Source organism: Gracilinanus agilis, chromosome 5, assembly GCF_016433145.1.
Source record: "Gracilinanus agilis isolate LMUSP501 chromosome 5, AgileGrace, whole genome shotgun sequence".
Classification (NCBI taxonomy): domain Eukaryota; kingdom Metazoa; phylum Chordata; class Mammalia; order Didelphimorphia; family Didelphidae; genus Gracilinanus; species Gracilinanus agilis.
In genome coordinates, this window is record NC_058134.1 from 67805718 (window position 1) to 67825086 (window position 19369).

Consider the following 19369-nt stretch of genomic DNA (forward strand, 5'->3'; position numbering starts at 1 on the left):
ATATATAATACTAATTTAAATCAAATATTCTTTTTTTTCTACTGATATAATTGATTTCAATGTTAATAGAAAAGGGCATTCAGAAGGGATGAATTTTAATAGTAATAGCCAAAATTTATATAGCGTTTGCTGTGTGCCATATACTGTACTAAAGGTTTTACAGTTATTATCTCATTTGATCCCATGGGAGGTTGATGCTGTTATTTTTCTCATTTTATAGTTAGGGAAACTGAGGTAAACAGGGGTTACGTGACTTGCCCATGGTTACACAGCTCATAAGTGTCTGAAGCTAGATTTGAACTCAGCATTGACTCCATTAGTTCAGAAGAAGACTGTGGAATTTTTCAGTTTTACTTGAGGCTAGAGCCCAGAGTTTAATTCTTGTTAGGTTCAGGTTTGCCCAAGATTAGCCTCCAAAATCCATTAGAACTTTCCTAAGTGTTTTAGAGATTCAAAAGGACCTGGAGCAGACCCTTATCTTTTGGATTCTTACCTTTAGGACTGAGCTACACAACGAGGGTACCTAGATGGGATGGCTCAACTAGGAAAGTAGCGTGTCATTCATTCATCCAAACATTTGGCATTAAAACATGCTTTTATCTATATTTCCTCTTTTCAGATGGAGCAGACATGTGAAGATATAGACCAAATGTTCAGCAATCTGCTGGGAGAAATGGACTTGTTGACCCAGGTAAATTATTCTTTTTTTTTAACTCTCAGATCACATTAGAGAAAAAAAAAATCAAATGAAGTTTTAGGGTAACAAGTGAAATTTCAGAACGTTGGAAGCTAGATCTATATCCCTTTTGTCACTCCAGGTACTATGATCTTTTATGCTAAGAAATATTAAAGAAAAAGTAAAATTGGAAAAATTAAAAACCCCCAACAAAATCCTTTTGCTCACTGGCACCCTATGGCCCTAAGTAATTACAGAATGGTCCCTAAAGCAGAGCACTTCAATAATTGTATTTCCCAAATGTATCCCTGACCTTAAATGCCCCGAGGCTTAAGATCAGCAAAACATTCATTTAAAGGTTTGGCTCAGAAGATTGTAACCATAAAGATAAAAAAATAAAAGCTAGCAGCATATGTCCTGTTACAACCACAGTTTCAGAAGACCCTTTTAAAAAATGGAAGTTTTACATTTGCCCATAAACTCCCGGAGGGTGACTCACAAAAGTTTCCCAGATATAGAGGCTTCCATAGAAAATGTTCCAGAGGCTCTTGTTCCCTTCAGCAAAGATATTTTCATTATGACAGTCATGAGGAGGGGAATAGGGAAGGGGATAAGAGGAGGAAATCTCTCTTCACCTCTTTTCTGGTTGCTTTTCCCTATTCAAACACTTCCTCATCTTCCAACCTGTCTTCTGCTCCCCAAATTATCAGAACTTTTGAATGGAAGAGCAAGAATACAGGGTATCCCCAAAGCTTTAGTGCAGATTTAAACTTAAGACTCTGGGGACACCTTATATCAAATGTATTAAGAGTCAGGGGAGATGCCCTTCCATTAAGAAATGGCTGAACAAATTGTGGCACATGAATGAAAAAAAATTACTCTTAGGGATTTATTTAAATCTTTCATCTTTAATTGTTTTAGAAACAAGTTTAAGTTGGAATTTTCCATAAAGAAACAAAATGTATGGAACATTTACAAGTAAGGGCAAAAAAAGGTTTGTTTCCTTTGGAAATAACATGTCTGGAGAGATGAGTATGAGCAGAAAATGTTCACAAATAGTTCTATAAACTATTAAACATACTCAAAGATGACAGTTGCATTATAGGTGCCTTTTTTTGGTTCTCTTTTTAACAGAGTTTAGGAGTTGAAACTCTTCCGCCACCTAGCCATGACCCACCCAGAACTGAATTTAACTACAGTGTTGGTTTTAAAGATTTAAATGGTAAGTATATTTTTCCTGAATAATATAATTTAAATACAAATATTGACTAAAAATCTACTTGGATTCCAGATGGGTTCACAGGTGAATTTTTCAGACTTCCAAAGTTATCATTTATTAAACAGGTTTATTTATAGAGAGATATGTGAAAGTACCCCAAAGTTTTGATTGTACTAATATAGCACTGATTTTAAAACTTGGAAAAATCAACACTAAAAAAAAGAAAATCATATACTAATTTCTCTAGTGAATAATAAAATACTAAATTAAATGGTAGCAGAATAAAGCAATACAAAGAAAAATATTCTTGATAACCAAGCAGGATTTTTACCATATTTATTAGACTGGTTTAATATTTTAAAAACCATCAATATAATAAACCAAATCAGTAAACAATTTGTATTTTATCATGTTAATGAATGCAGAAACTATCTGGAAAAAAACCGACAATCACTGATGACAAATTTCTTAATTTGTCTTAATCTTAATCTACCGAACTCCTACACCAATGCCTCATCCCGAGGTAAAAGTTAACCAAGGTTCCTGAAGGCTATGCTGGCACTGAGGCAGAAAAGAAATGTATTTGAATGATTAACATTGAAAATAAAGAAGTCAGAATATCATTATTTGCCATTTTATTGGCATAATAACATATCTAGAAAATCTAAGCGTCTGAATAAAAAAGTTAATTGAAATAATGTGTTCAGCAAGTTTTTAGGAAAGAAAATATACCTACAAAAGTAATTTGTATTCTAATATTTAGACATTGAAGATCAGCAAAATACTAGTGTAAAAAGAAATTAGCAAAAATGACATAAAACCCCATCAATTGTCAACAAGCTAACTTTACTAGACTCACATGTGGTCTTTATTAAGGCACCCATAAATACAGGTGGCCCAGTGGGCAGAGCCAGACCTTGAGGTTGGAGGTCCTGGGTTCAAATGTGACTTCAGACACTTGCTAGATGGGTGATCCTGGGCAAGTCACTGTGCCTAGCCCTTACCACTCTTTTGCCTTGGAACCAATATATAGGTTTTTTTTTTAATTTTTTTTTTAAATTTTCCATGGTTACATGATTCAAGTTCTTACTTTTCCCTTGACCCCCATCCCAATTTCCCCGCCATAGCTGGCGTGCATTTCCACTGGTTTCTTCCTGTGTTGTCGATGAAGGCCTATTTCCATATTATTAATAATTGTTCTAGGGTGGTCATTTCGAGTCTACATCCCCAATCATATCCCCATCAACCCATGTGTTCAAGCAGTTGTTTTTCTTCTGTGTTTCCTCTCCTGCAGTCCTTCCTCTGAATGTGGGTAGCGTCTTTACCATAAATCCCTCAGAGCTGTCCTGTGTCATTGCATTGCTGCTGGTATAGAAGTCCATTACATTCTATTTTAACACAGTGTATTGGTCTCTGTATACAATGTTCTTCTGGCTCTGCTCCTTTCACTCTGCATCAATTCCTGGAGGTCATTCCAGTTCACATGGAATTCCTCCAGTTCATTATTCCTTTGAGCACAATAGTATTCCATCACCAGCATATACCACAATTTGTTCAGCCATTCCCCAAATGAAGGACATACCCTCCTTTTCCAGTTTTTTGCCACCATGAAGAGCGCAGCTATAAATATTTTTGTACAAGTCTTTTTATCTATGATCTCTTTGGGGTACAAACCCAGCAATGATATGGCTGGATCAAAGGGCAGGCAATCTTTTATAGCTCTTTGAGCATAGTTCCAAATTGCCATCCAGAATGGTTGGATCATTTCACAACTCCATCACCAGTGCATTAATGTCCCAATTTTGCCACATCCCCTCCAACATTCATTATTACTCTCCCCTGTTGTCATTTTAGCCAATCTGCTAGGTGTAAGGTGGTACCTCAGAGTTGTTTTGATTTGCATTTCTCTAATTATTAGAGATTTAGAATACTTTCTCATGTGCTTATTGATGCTTTTGATTTCTTTATCTGAAAATTGCCTATTCAAGTCCCTTGCCCATTTATGAATTGGGGAATGGCTTGATTTTTTTTTATACAATTGATTTAGTTCCTTGTATATTTGAGTAATTAGACCTCTGTCAGAGTTTTTTGTTATAAAGATTTTTTCCCAGTTTGTTGTTTCCCTTCTGATTTTAGTTGCATTGTTTTTGTTTATACGAAACCTTTTTAATTTAATATAATCAAAATTATTTATTTTACATTTTGTAATTTTTTCAAACTCTTGCTTAGTTTTAAAATTTTTCCTTTCCCGGAGATCTGAAAATTATACTATTCTATGTTCACCTAATTTACTTATAGTTTCCTTCTTTATATTCAAGTCATTCAGCCTCAGAATTTATCTTGGTGTGGGATATGAGATGTTGATCTAAACTTAATCTCTCTCATATAGTTTTCCAATTTTCCTAGCAGTTTTTGTCAAATAATGGATTTTTGTCCCAAAAGTTGGGCTCTTTGGGTTTATCATAGACAGTCTTGCTGACTTCACTTACCCCAAGTATATTCCACTGATCCTCCCTTCTGTCTGTACTTCTCCCTTCTGTCTGTACTTCTGCCAGTACCATACCGTTTTGATGACCGCTGCTTTAGAGTACAGCTTAATATCTGGTACTGCTAGGCCACCTTCCTTCACAGTTTTTTTTCCATTATTTCCCTTGATATTCTTGATCTTTTGTTCTTTCAAATGAAGTTTGTAATAGTTTTTTTTCTAATTCAGTAAAAAAGTTTCTTGGTAATTTGATGGGAATGGCACTAAATAAGTAAATTAATTTGGGCAGAATGGCCATTTTTATTATGTTAACTCATCTTACCCATGAGCAGTCAGTGTTTTCCCAATTGTTTAGATCTAGTTTTAATTGTTTGGAAAGTGTTTTATAGTTGTGTTCATATAATTCCTGTGCTTGTTTTGGTAGATGGATTCCCAAGTATTTTATATTGTCTAGGGTGATCTTAAATGGTGTTTCTCTTTCTACCTCTTGCTGCTGAGATATGTTGGAAATATATAGAAATGCTGATGATTTTTGTGCATTTATTTTGTATCCTGCAACTTTGCTAAAGTTGCTGATCATTTCTACTAGCTTTTTAGTTGATTCTCTAGGATTTTTAAGTAGACCATCATATCATCTACAAAGAGTGATATTTGGTCTCCTCAATGCCTATTTTAATACCTTCAATTTCTTTTTCTTCTCTAATTACTACTGCTAGTGTTTCTTGTACAATGTTAAATAATAGAGGTGACAATGGGCATCCTTGTTTCACACCTGATCTTATTGAGAATGCTTCTAATTTATCCCCATTGCATATGATGCTTATTGATGGTTTTAGCTACATACTGTTTATTATTTTTAGGAAAGGTCCTTCTATTCCTATACTTTCTAGTGTTTTCAATAGGAATGGGTGTTGCATTTTGTCAAAAGCTTTTTCAGCATCTATTGAGATAATCATGTGATTTTTGCTTGTTAGCTTGTTGATATAGTCAATTATGTGGATGGTTTTCCTAATGTTGAACCATCCTTGCATTCCTGGTATAAATCCTAATAACCCTCTTGACCACTTGCTGGAGTCTTTTTGCTAGTATTCTATTATTCTATAATATTCTGGAGTCTTTTTTGCTAATATTCTATTCTATAATATTCAATTAAGATTTTTGCATCTATGTTCATTAGGGAAATTGGTCTATAGTTTTCTTTCTCTGTTTTTGGTCTGCCTGGCTTTGGAATCAGTACCATATTAGAGTCATAAAAGGAATTTGGTAGAACTCCTTCTTTGCTTATTATGTCAAATAATTTGTATAGTATTGGGATTAGTTGTTCTTTGAATGTTTGATAGAATTCACTTGTGAATCCATCAGGCCCTAAGGATTTTTTCTCAGGGAGTTCTTTGATGGCTTGTTCAATTTTTTTTTCAGATATGGGATTATTTAAGTATTCTATTTCTTCTGCTGTTAATCTAGGCAATTTATATAAATATTCATCCATATCACCTACATTGCTATATTTATTGCCATATAATTGGGCAAAATAGTTTTTAAGATTACCTTAATTTACTCTTCATTAGAGGTGAGGTCTCCCTTTTCATCTTTGATACTATTAATTTGGTTTTCTTCTTTCCTTTTTTTATTAGATTTACCAGTACTTTGTCTATTTATGTGTTTTTTCAAAGTACCAGCTTCTAGTGTTATTTATTAATTCAATAGTTCTTTTACTTTCAATTTTATAAATTTCTCCTTTGATTTTTAGTATTTCTAATTGAGTCTTAGTTTTCATCTGGGTATTTTTAATTAGTTCAGTTTCTAGTTTTTTAAGTTGCATGCCAATTTATTGACCTCTGCCCTCCCTAATTTGTTAATATATGCTCTCAAGGATATAAATTTCCCCCTTAATACTGCTTTGGCTGCATCCCATAGGTTTTTATAAGAAGGCTTATTGTTGTCATTCTCTTCAATGAAATTATTAATTGTTTCTATGATTTGTTCTTTAACTTATTTTTGGAGAATCATATTATTTAATTTTCAATTAGGTTTTGGTTTGCCTCTCCATGTATCCTTGCTAATAACTTTTTTTGGCATTATGATCTGATAAGGTTGCATTTATTATTTCTGCTTTTTTGCATTAGTTTGCCATGTTTCTAAGCCCTAGTACATGGTCAATCTGTGAATGTTCCATGTGCTGCTGAAAAGAAGGTGTATTCCTTTTTGTCCCTATTTATTTTTCTCCATATATCTATTAACTCTAATTTTTCTAAGATTTCATTTACCTCTCTTATCTCTTTCTTACTTATTTTTTAGTTTAATTTATCTAGATCTGATAGGGGGAGGTTCATATCTCCTACTAGAATAGTTTTATTATCTATTTTGTTCTTGAACTCTGCCAGTTTCTCCTTTAGAAATTTAGATACTTTATCATTTGGTGCATACATGTTGAGTACTGCTATTTCTTCATTATTTGTACTACCTTTTATCAAGATATAATTACCTTCCCTATCTTAACCAGATCTATTTTTACTTTGGCTTTGTCAGAAATCATGATTGCAACTCCTGCCTTCTTTTTCTCAGTTGAAACCCAATAGATTTTGCTCCAGCCTTTCATTTTTTATTCTATGTATGTCTACCTGTCTCATGTGTGTTTCTTGTAGACAACATATGGTAGGATTTTGGTTTCTAATCCACTCTGCTATTTGCTTCCATTTTATGGAAAACAAAAACAGCCTGGGTATAGTTGATCTGCACAGCTCCAAGTGCCCTGAGGTCAAAACCTGGAGAAAAGGGGCAGGTGTAGTGCTATATTCACCCTCTCTGGGTTTCTCCCCCAGCAGCCTCCCTGCTGTCTGTAATCAGACCTTTGAGTTTGGCACAACTGTGCCAGAGAGGCACTCCCTCAGACTAACACCCCAGCCCCCCCAGAGATTCCAGGATCCACTGGAGACTCAGTCCATTAGGTGGAGGAGGGGATCTGGGATCTTCCTCCTTTCTTTCCCCTCCCTCCCAAGAGTTCCAAGAATTCAGGCTTTTTTTCTCTTTTTTTCCATGTACCTTTTAAGTTGGGTTCAGCTGGAGGATCCCCCAGCTCTGTTGTATTGTCAGATTTGGTTTTCTGTTCCCTTGGAGCCCTTTGTCCTTGATTGGTGGTGAAGAGCTTTACGGAGGTCTAGAGCCTTGCTGCTTCTACGCCCCCATCTTCCTAGAATTCCAAGGACCAATATATAGTATTGATTAAGACAGAAAGTCTAAAAAAAACCCCAAGACTCTTCTGAGAGAAATAAAGGGCTACTAATCAAAGCAACATTTAATGTTCATGAATGGTTCAGATTAACATTGAAAAACATGATCATGCCCCATAAAGTAATTTGTAGATTTAATGTAATATTTTAATATAATATTCATCAAAATACCCATGGGTTTCTTCATAATTTTATAATTGGTTTCTGTTTACTCAGAGATCTCCAAGCAAAAAAAATGGTGAATGGCCATTTTCCATCTTTGTTGTGGAAGGAATAATTCCATGGATCAGATGGGTGGCCATGGAGACTCTATAAAATCATCCTTAAATTTATATGGAAAAATGAATGACAAAAATGAATATAAAGAGATTATCAGGGAGGAAGCTGATAAAGGTAGACTTGGATATATTTCTAAGTAGTTGTCACTAAAACTATCTGATACTATAAAGAAATTTAAAAATCAATGAAAAGAGTAAAGATCTAAGACTTTGGACTAAATAATGCATAAAAGATTAGTTTTAATAAAGCTATGGAAAGTCAAAGCAGGAGGAAGGACTTAGTATGTATCAAAGAGTAGGAAAATTGGTTAATCATAGAGTAAAAAATAGAATTTAACCCATACTGTATACCATATTGTCATACAGTCATGTCACCTAGTTGCCCTATGTGCAAGATATCAATTCCACCAATTCCCTGTTGTTGTTGTTGTGGTGGTGGTGGTGGTGGTGGTGGTGGTTGTGGTGGTGTGTTTGATCCTTCCTGACCCCATTTGGGATTTTCTTGGCAAAGACACTGTAATAATTTGCCATCTCCTTGTTCAACTCATTTTATAAATAAGGAAACTGAGGCAAATACTGTTAAGTCATACAGCTAATAAATATCTGAGGCCATATTTGAACTCATGAGAATATCCACTGTGCCACCTAGCTGCCTCACCTTATACCATATACGACAACAAATTCTATAAAAATTTGGTATAAACCAAAAAATAATCATTATAAAATATGGATAAAATAGAATGATATATTTATCTTAGTTGTTGAGGTGAGGGACAGTTTTAATTATTGAGCAAATTAAAAGAAGGTCTTGCAGAAAAGATAGATTTACTGACATACACAAAAATGAAATGTTTCCTTACCACAAAAAGTAATAATAAGCAAAGCATAAAGGCTAGAAAAAATATTTAATTCAAATATGATAAAATATGAGGGCAAAAACTAGTCCCAATTTCCTACATAATTATAATATAATTACTTATATAAAAGCAAAGTACAAAAAAATTTTAAATCACCTGAAAGATGTTCAACCTCTCTAATAAGCAAAGAGATGCAAATTAAAGCAATTCTATTGTGCCTTTTCACAACCCCTGGCAAAAACAGTTCAAAATTGCAAAACTCAATGCTGGCAGAGTTTGGGTAAATAGATTAATTCATAAATTACTGGTGGAATCACAAATTGGCAGAATCATTTTGAAGATCAGTCTGGAAGGATATTACAAAAGTTTTTAAAACCAGTCCTGTTAGAGGTGGCTCAGTGGATAGAGAGTCAGATCTGAAGATGGGAGGTCTTATGGCCTCAAAGATGTCCCAGCCGTGTGACCCTGGGCAAGTCCCTTAACCACAATTGTGTAGCCTTTACTATTCTTCTTTGAATTTATATTAAGACATAAGGTAAGGGTTTTAAAAAAATAAAAACAGTCTTATCTCTTGTCCAAATAGGATAGTGAGATTGTCTGGGAGGGAGAAGAGTAGATTCAAATATATACGTTTTAGCAGCATTTTTTGTTATTTAGTAGAATTTGAAACAAAATATACAAAAGGGAATGACTGAATTAATTAGCTTATTAATGTCATGAAGTTCTAGTAAATAGTTAAGAATAACAAGTACAAAGGAATATTTGGATAGATCCATATGAAATAACTAAAAGCAAAAAAAAAAAAGCAGATAAGAAGTATAGCATTCAGACCATATGAAATGAAAAATATATATATGGGGATAGATGGCCAAAAAGAAAGTTGAAAGGAAAAATGGGGGAATTACCACAAAGTTGTTATGGACATTTGAAGCATAGAAGTGAATATATTCAAATATAAATAACTATAAATGTGTTTTATTGACTGCCAATGTTTGAAATTAAGTTTTTGATAAATCACATGTTCCATTTAAAAATCTACATATGGCCAAAAAAAGCCCTGCATGTTGTGATGGTGCAAATAAATGTTCATTCCAAAAAATAAATACATATCATTTCAATCTGAAAATGTAAAAAAGATTGTGAAAGTCAAGAGGAAGGTTCAAAAAATTGTAGATTTTTAAATAATAATTTTTAAATAATAGAAAAGTATTCATATGGTTTTGTTTCTCTGATTTTTAATTTATTAACATATTACTGTTAGCAATTAAGGGACATATCAATCTGAAGAAGTAGAAAGGCTAACTATAGTATAAATATTTTTTAAGAAATACAGTGGAGTGGTTTTTTTTTTATTTTTGCTTAAAAGCACATATATTACAATGGCAATGAGATGGACCAATTGTTGACAATTTGTGTGTCTCAGTCAATCAGGTAACAAGAATTTATTAGAGTTTATTATATGTCAGGCACTGTGCTAGGCTGTGGAGATAAAAATGCAAATAAAATAATCTCTGCTAAAAGGAGCTTATATTTTAATGGAGGAGATAACAAATATATACAAAAATATACATATATATACAAAGATATATGCACACATATGTATGATAATAGTACAACTTTTTATATTTTACTGTACGTCATAAATATAATTTTAAATACAAAAAATACACAAATGTGGAAGGATACTACAAAAGTTTTTTTAAACAGTCATACCAGGGCAGCTAAGGTGGCTCAGTGGATAAAGCAATAAAATATAAAGTTGTTTGGAAGAGGGAATCAGGAAAGGCTTCCTGTAGAGGGATGATTTTAAAGGCAAAAATGGTTTGCTCGTCATATAGAATTTTTTGTCTGCAAATAGATACTTCTAAACTGCTTGAAAACAATTTATTTTTATTTATGTTATATATATTCATTCATTTGTTTATTTACTTATTTTTTTTCATATATTCTTAAATACTCCCCCCCAGAATCTTGTTTCATTAAGCTTTTATTAAACTTCCACATTTCAGGGGTCTGTAATATCATTTACATGAAGTCCACCTCCACTGATGCACACTTTAGTACTTCTATGTATGTGGTCTTTGGGGGTTTCTGTGGCCTAAAATTCATTACCCTACAGCCATCCTAGACTCCAAATTTTGTAAAGCTGGTCTTCCTACTATGATGAAGATATTTTATTGTTGAGTCTTTCCAATCATGTCTGGCTCCTTGTGACCCCAATTGGGGTTTTCTTGGCAAAGGTACTGAAGTGGTTTGCCATTTCTTTGTCCAGATCATTTTACAGATGAGGAAATTGAGGCAGAGAGGGTTAGGTGACTTACCCAGGGTCACACAGCCAGTGTCTCAGACTGAACATAGGTCTTCTTAACTCCAATCCTGGTTTTCTATTTACTGCGCTATCTAGCTGCCTTTATGATATAGATAATAGACATATCTATTACCATATCCACATCTATCCTTGGACATTTCCAACTTGGCAAGACCTACCAGAGGATACAGCTCACTGGTATAGCCTTGGAAAATCTTATTGATAAACTCATTTTCCTGTCTTTTCCAGTGCTTTTCATGCTTTTGCATATGGCACCCTCATCTAGAACACATGGCTCTCCCCCAGTCCTTCTTTGAATCCATGAAAATCACTTCCCTAAAAACCTGACTTGGATCTCATTTACCAAGAGCCATTTCCCAGTAGACAAGTGGTGAAAGCATATGTAGAAAGAGTTTTCAAAAGAAGTTCAAACTATCAACGATGCTATGAAAAACTGCCCCTTATCACTAATAGGGAAGGAAGTCAATTAAAACAACTCTGGAGTATTACCTCACTTCCGTCAAGGTAAAAGAGATGACAAATGAAAATGTGAAATATGAGCAGACCAAGAAAATAATGTACCCAATGACTAAGGGAGGTGATCTCTGATCATTCTAATGAACTTTATTGGTATTGACGAAAACCACTACTCTCACTGGGAATGCCAGGGGACTCTGGGGGCAACATGTCTCATATGCTTTCAAACTTAGTTGCTGGGCTAGCCAATTTGTCTTAATTTTAGTTAATTCATTTTAATTCATTTTTCTTTGTTACAAGGAAGGGCAATTTTATTGGTGGGAGAAGTGGGGAGTATGATAAAGGAGAGGAACAGTAGTTTTAAATGGATTGGAACTAACTGGTGTAAACACACAGAGCATCATTAGATCTTTTTTTTTAATCTCACTTCTTCCAGAACATTTTTAACTCTGCAACCCCTCAGCATTTTCTCTACAACTCCTTACTACTGAGTTTTCCAATTGCTTGTTTTAACAGTTTCCTAAAGCACTATTTTTTTTAAATTTTAACAGAATCGTTAAATGCACTGGAGGACAATGACTTAGATGCTCTAATGGCTGATCTTGTAGCCGACATAAGTGAAGCAGAGCAGAGAACCATCCAAGCCCAAAAACAAGCTTCTCAGCATCAACCAAACACAGCATCTCTGTCATCATCCGTCTTTGGCAATGGAGCTTCCCTGGATTATAAGACAAATTTGGCCAGTACTGGAATTAGCAATTATGAGTATGAATTGCCACCCCCACCTGCTGACCCTATATTAGACCTTCCACCCCCTCCACCTCCTCCTCCTGAACCTCTCACTCAGGTAAAGTTGCCCATGAACATACATTAAGTCCTGGCACTACTATGCTTTAACTTTTATTGTAATTTTCTTACATCATCTCTTAAGTTTTTATCACATTTGTTCAAAACTGATTTCAATGGTATAGGATAGTGATCTCAAATTCAAACAGAAACAGGGACCAGCAAAATGCACCTAAGCATCTCTGAGTGACTTGTAATACCACGTATTAAAATTATCTGTGTTTTATTTGTATCTTTCTTCATTTTGTTAAATATTTCCCAGTTGTATCAGAGAATTACTTGGGACACTGAGAGGTTAAGTGACTTGCCTAGGGTCATATAACTAGTAATGTCTGAAGCAGGATTTGAACTCAAATACTCCTGGATCCAAGTCTGGAACTCTTTCTCATGCTACCTAGCTACCCCTAGACACAACACCTAACGACCCACATTAAAATTAAATTACCCACATTTAATTAAATTTAAAATTAGGTGGCCAACACACATACACACACATATACAAGGTCATTAGATATGACTATTCAATGGAATCCGCTTTGAAGATGTCCCAAATCTTAGTAACTCTAAGAGCACTATTCTTATCTCAAAGCATTTAAGTATCACATGTTTCGAAGGTCAGGAATTTCTAGGATTTAGAGAATCTCTAACATGGAAAGTGAAGAAAACAATATAACTTGAGCTTCTAGAATTTCCAAATCTTGGATCTATCTAGTTGCATCTATGTCACACTAAAGAACATGAGATAAAATTTGACAAGTCCAGTCAAAACTCTGGCTGTTTCCAAAGCTTTGGATCATTTGACTGCATTCTCCCTCCTGTATTCTCAAGGACTCGTACCATTTGTCATTCCTATTCTTTCTTTCAACAAACTTTTTTCCTCTCTTGGCACCTTTACTTCTTCTGCCTAAAAACTTGCTAAGGTCTCTCCAATGCTAACTCAAAACAAATCAAAAAAACCAAAGCAAAAAATTCTTCCCTTCGATTCTGCCAATCCATCAAGCTTATAGCTAAACTTCTAATTATTTTTATTTTTAAATTTTATTACAAAGTATATCTGTCTTAACAAAACTGATTTTATTTTTTAAACTCTTACTTTCTGTCTTAGTAACAACTCTAAGACAGGAGTGCAAAGGGCTAGGCAATCAAGAGTAAATGATTTGCCTGTGGTTGCATACCTAGGAAGAATCTGAGGTCATTTTTGAACCCTGGTCCTCCTGACTCCAGATCTGGTGCTCTATTCACAGTGCCACCTCAGTGCCCTGATACAATGATTTTAAAAACATAAATAGGATCCACTTTAAATTCTGTGCACTTGGCACATTTTTTCAATTTTTCAGTAAGTAGTCCCCATTCATTATTAATACAGAATAACAATGGCAATCCTATGCAAATAGTACAATGCACCGAAATTTTTTTGTTGCAGTAGCAGTAGCTTATCTATTAATGAAAGTAGTTTATACTTAGGATCTCTCCGTAATCACTCCTCCATAAGAGTTTCCATTCTTCTCATCTCACTGATACTGACAACTCAAGTCATGATTCTTCCAGCCTGCTGGTCGACCTCAATAGAGCTGCTCCAAGGACTTATTGCTATCTCAAAGATCACCAGTGATCTCTTAAATCTCAAACCAATGGCTTTTTCTCAGCAACCTTTTTACTTTTCTGTAACTACTTTCTGTAACTCTTGCTGCTACTGTTTTTTGGATTCTGCTTCCTGATTCTCCTCTAAATTATAAATTATTAAATTTAAATTATATATTATACATATATATATTAAATCTAAATTATATATATTTAAAAATACTCACCCATTCAATTATGAACTTGCTGAAGACAAGGACTGTGTCCATTTTAAAGTGATTATCATTAGTGCTTTGCATGATAAAACTTTAATCACTTTTGTTGAATTTGGTATTAAATTGTATAGACAAAGTGTCAGATTTCCCGGTTTCTAAAACACTCACTTCTGGAAGCCTTATAACCATAAGTTACTTCCATATGATACTTTTATTAGATTACCATTACTGTATTGCCCAAAAGTAAAGTCCATCAGGTCCTTTAATAATGAATCTGTAAAAAAAAGTACAAAAAGTTTAAAAGCAAAGCATGTAAATTAACCAAATACTGTAACCTTAGCCAAACACTATAAATAGAAATTAAAATTTATTAGCCAAATACTATAGGTAGACATAAAAATTCAAACAAAAATGAAAACAGTATTCTAGTTTTTAAAGTACATAGTCAAGGCTCATAATTTCTCAGCTTATATTTCTTTTAAAGTTTCTTTAAAATTGAATAAAATATCTGAGATTTTGCTGATGGAAGTTATTCACCCCCATTTTTTACTTTTACAAAGGACTTTTATAGGGTGAGGCAAAAGTCCCTAGGCTCCCATGCTAAAAATGGTTTACATGTCTTAATAAATGAAGCATATAAATGTGTCCAGGAGCATATGTGAGTTATTTAGCTATTTCAACATTTATTTTAATTTAAATATTAAAATGTTCATATTATGTGTAGGAACTGTCTTGATAACATTTATCATCTGTTTTTAGGACTTTGATTTATCTTGTATAACACACTGATGAATGTTTAGTGGAAATATGTTTTTAATCACTTCAGAATTTTTCTTTTGATACTAAATATTTACTGCTTATTCATGGCTTCTTTTATCTAGAGCACATGGATAAAGACAAATTTCATAAACAATTAACTAACTGAATGTTCACAGTGGGGAGACGAAGGTTTCAAGATGTTCTCTTTGCCTTGTATTTTCTGAGGCAAAAGGCAGGGTCAGATTTATGTACCTGGATAAGCTGTGTCTATAGCTAAGTAACAGAACCAACTTCTCAAGGACTATGGGATATACTTCTTTTATTTTGATCTTCCCTATCTACTTTATTTAAAGAAAACTGCAGCAAAAAAAAAGCCTCAATTTTTAAGAGCCCAGAATCTATTCACCAGACTGAACTATAAAAATCTCTTTGTGTATTTTCAAAGAGAAAATAGCTTTTACCCTTCAAAAGAGGGAATACAGTCTATGTGTGAGCCACTGTGTTTATCATTAGGAAGTAATGTCTCTGGTCTTTATCACAGAAGTTATACCGTATGTTCAGAAGTGAACTCGTTAGTAATGGCATAAAATATAAGTTATCTCCATCTCACGGAGATGTCATTTAAAAAGATAAGAGCTTCTACATTTTTTTGACCGAGATTAAGGAATAGAAGTGTGGCTTGTTCAAGGGGTTGCTGGCATTTTGTCCCCTTGAACTCTTCCTGACTCTCCCATGAGGGACTACCTTGTGAATACCAGAAGGTTACTGGAAGGCTTACTCTACAGGACCAATGAAAGGCTAAAAAACTTTTGAGAAGTTTCCAGACTACAGTTATTTTTCATTTTGGTCCTTCGTGAAGTCTTGAGATAAAACTCTAGGAAATTATCTTGATAGAGTACAGAGAACATCCACTCTGGAGTTAGGGAATTTGATTCCAAATCCCATCTCTGAAATTTATATAACTTTGACCTTCTCTGTGCCTTGTTTTACTCTTTATTAATTTGAAACATTTGACTAAATTGATTCAGGGGTTCTTTTTAGCCCTAGATCTATGGTCCTCTGTTCAAAATGGTGAGAATTACTAGGAAAGTACCATTTTGCTAAGGGCCAATTTATGTGAAAAAAATGGTGACTGCCATTGATCTCATCCATCACTTCAAATGAGCTATAGAATAAGAGTACTTCAGAGATCCATGATTTTGTCCGTGTGAGTTCTCCCTCCACCAGTTTAGCTCTCAGCCCCTTCATGACTCACTGAATTGTCTTCATGAGTTGCTTACTACTGTTGCCTGCAGAGGTAATATGTCATTCTTGGAAATCCCAGTTACCAGCAGCATTTCTATGCCAAAGTGTTGAAAAGACTGTATGAAACAATCTTTGCAATATCTCATAACATAGAAACTATCTTGTTTTGTGGGCACGTGCTAGATAATAAGTGTTTGTTGAATGAATAAGCATATGAATGAATAGGTAAATGAATAATAAAATAGAGGCAGATAAGAATTTGGGCAGACCATGATGATGTGGTTCGAACAAGTGCTTAATATTTCAATACATTTTCATTTTTCTAGAACCTAGACAACCAGAAAGCTCAGATGACCAAAGCTATTTTTATATAAGGATTTTAGGTAAATAGTAACAATCATAGATTCAGCTCAATTTCTATACTTTCTTCATCTGTTGTAGTAAAGAATCATTGTTCATCCGGATGAATTGGAGGCACTGAGAGATGCTAAAATGCCCTTCAGATCTTTAAAATTTTAATTTTCCATATTATTAGAATTGTGTATTTGTTATGTTGTAGTTCTTTGAAAATACATGACCATCTAGGGTGTCTTCAACCATACTCCACTAAGCAAGATATTTAATTAATCAGATTGCTCCATTTCCCCATCATTCTGGAGTAACAGAATTGCCCCATTTGTTTATGTCCCTTTTGAAATTCTTTTTATTTTGTTCCTTTCCATAGGACAGCTTCAAATTCAATCTAGGTTCTAAAGAATATCCCAATACAAATCTGAAGCAGTGCTTTAGAATTCTTTTTCTCAGGATAAAAACGTGAATTAAACAAAAGGCATCATGTTGACCAGGAATTATTTTCTCATCTATAACTGCCTACTTATTTGAGTTTATTTTTCTGTTTTGTTGGTGTTTCCTTCATTTGCATTTTTTAAGTGAGTGAGAACTTGTTTGAGTTAATTCTGTAAGTCATTACTGAAGCCCTCCTGACCTTTTCAAAGGGCACTCACTATTCCTGGAATATTCCTGGAATAAGGAGTGATTGGCTTCCATATTTAAATTGGGTGGAGGGATATTCTTTGAAATCTAGATTCAGAATTGTATTATAGAAAAGAAATTTTGGAAGAGGAAACAAAAGAGGGTAATTCTGTTATTACCACATTAATTTTACTGTATAGTTTTATATTTTTGTTCTCTGAATACTGTAATGCTCATTTATTGATGATGATGAAGTTTGTCATAAAAAATAATTTTGTAAAAAGATATCACCCTACTGTGGTCTTTTGTCAATAGATGATTACAATACACCGATGACGACTGACATCCATCAGTTTTATTTAAAGTCTCATGTTGAGTATCTTACTGTTATGACAGGAAGAAGAAGAAGCACAAGCTAAAGCTGATAAAATCAAGCTCGCCTTGGAAAAACTGAAGGAGGCCAAGGTTAAAAAGGTAACCAAATACAACGATTTTTTATCAGAAGTTAAAGTATAAGTCTGTTTCCTTCTCTTTCCGGTTAATACAAGTGTTGTGAAATTCACTTTCTAAATGGTGTTTTTTTTTTCTGTAGAATTTCCAGAGATAAATACCTTTAAAATTATTTTTAATCTAATTTTAGCATCCTTGTGGGAAGCTGAGGGAGAGAGTGTTTACCTAGTCATCATTTTGTTGAAAGAGGAAGCTTGAAGCTTGAGCCGGTGTCTACTCTTTGTCTTCACTGAATGCCCACCATTTGTCTATTCCACACATTTCTCATGAATCGCTGCTGGGCTGCTTGTTTTCTTAGGATGGATCTCTGTTTTCTCTCTGCAGCTACATGGCAAGCATTAAGATAGGGGCTTACCATTGGAGTCCAACCAGCACTTAGTATAGAACTCGGCAAGTAGCAGTAGCCGTAGGAGTGGTGGTGGTGGTAGTAATACTATATTAGGAATCCATATGACACAATGGATGGAATGCTGAACTTGGAGTCAGGAAGACCCGAGTTCAAATTCTACCTCAGACGTTTTACTTAGCTGGGTGACCCTGCCTGACTCATTTATACCCCTGTTTTCTCACCTTTGCTGTAGGTACAATAATAGCACCTACTTCCTAGGGTATGTCAGGGATTAAATGGCATAATGTAGGTCAAGCACTATATAAATGCTAGCTGTCATTGTGATGATCATTATAATAATACCTAGATATTGTCTGCAAGGCTTTTGATGTACATTATTTCATTTAACCTTCACGAGAACCTTTTAAGTATTTATTACAAGTATAGTATCCCCATTTTACAGATGAAGAAACAATCCATAGAGAATCTCTCTTCTATTTAGAGGCTTCTTATTGAGGGGAAAATGGAGAGAGGATCTAGATTTTATTCCCAGCTCTGTCACTAACTAGTACTATGACCTTAGGCAAGTCATGAATATTTGGGGGGCTCATTTTTTATAAAATAAAGGGGTCAGATCTCTAGAATCCTTTCTGTCTCTAGAGTCCTGGGACCTTCGTCTAACTGCTCTGATTAGGATTCTCCTAAGAGTAGCCCCACAGCATCCTCTGCACTGGTCATTGTCATTGACCACAACATCTAAAAGAAAGAAAAATTAACTTGAAAAGAGTAAAAAATTTTAAAACACTTGAAAGAATTCACTCCAGTTAAACTACTGAATTACCTGCCAATCAGTCAGGCAATAAGTAGAGGCTTATCATAGGGGATACAAATACAAAAGAATGAAATAATTCTTACATTTTCTAGGAGCCTGCATTCTAACCGGGGGGGATAAAAAGTCTATACAAAATATTCCAAAATTCTTAGTGCTATTTCAAATGACTAAAGTTTAAAATAGCACTAAGACTTTAGGGACATCCTATATATAAGAATAGACAGAATAAATACAAAAATGATAGATGCAGAGAAGTTAAATACAAGGTAATTTATGGGAGAATTGGAGGGAGTTGGGAGAGAGGCACTAGCATTGGGATCTGGAAAGGCTTCATGTATAAATGGCCCTGTATGGCTCTTTAAGAGGAGGAAAAAGGAGAGAGAGAGAGAGAGAGAGAGAGAGAGAGAGAGAGAGAGAGAGAGAGAGATGGAGAGAGAGAGAGGGAGGGGGGAGAAAGAGAGAGAATGAGAGAGAGAGAGAGAGAGAGAGAGAGAGATGGAGAGAGAGAGAGAGAGAGAGAGAGAGAGAGAGAGAGAGCGCTCCCCTAACTC

At 34.5% G+C, this 19369-nt stretch overlaps 1 protein-coding gene across 1 annotated transcript in view; it reads left to right on the forward strand.

Annotated features, from left to right (window-relative positions):
- The first annotated feature begins 619 nt into the window (after positions 1 to 619).
- LOC123249821 (amyloid beta precursor protein binding family B member 1 interacting protein) overlaps positions 620 to 19369 on the forward strand; it is an 84606-nt gene continuing 65856 nt past the window's right edge. Inside the window, exons 1-4 of the mRNA XM_044678932.1 lie at positions 620 to 691; positions 1811 to 1898; positions 12082 to 12377; positions 17545 to 17622. Coding sequence (XP_044534867.1) covers positions 620 to 691; positions 1811 to 1898; positions 12082 to 12377; positions 17545 to 17622 — 534 coding nt within the window. The remainder of the gene's footprint in view (positions 692 to 1810; positions 1899 to 12081; positions 12378 to 17544; positions 17623 to 19369) is intronic.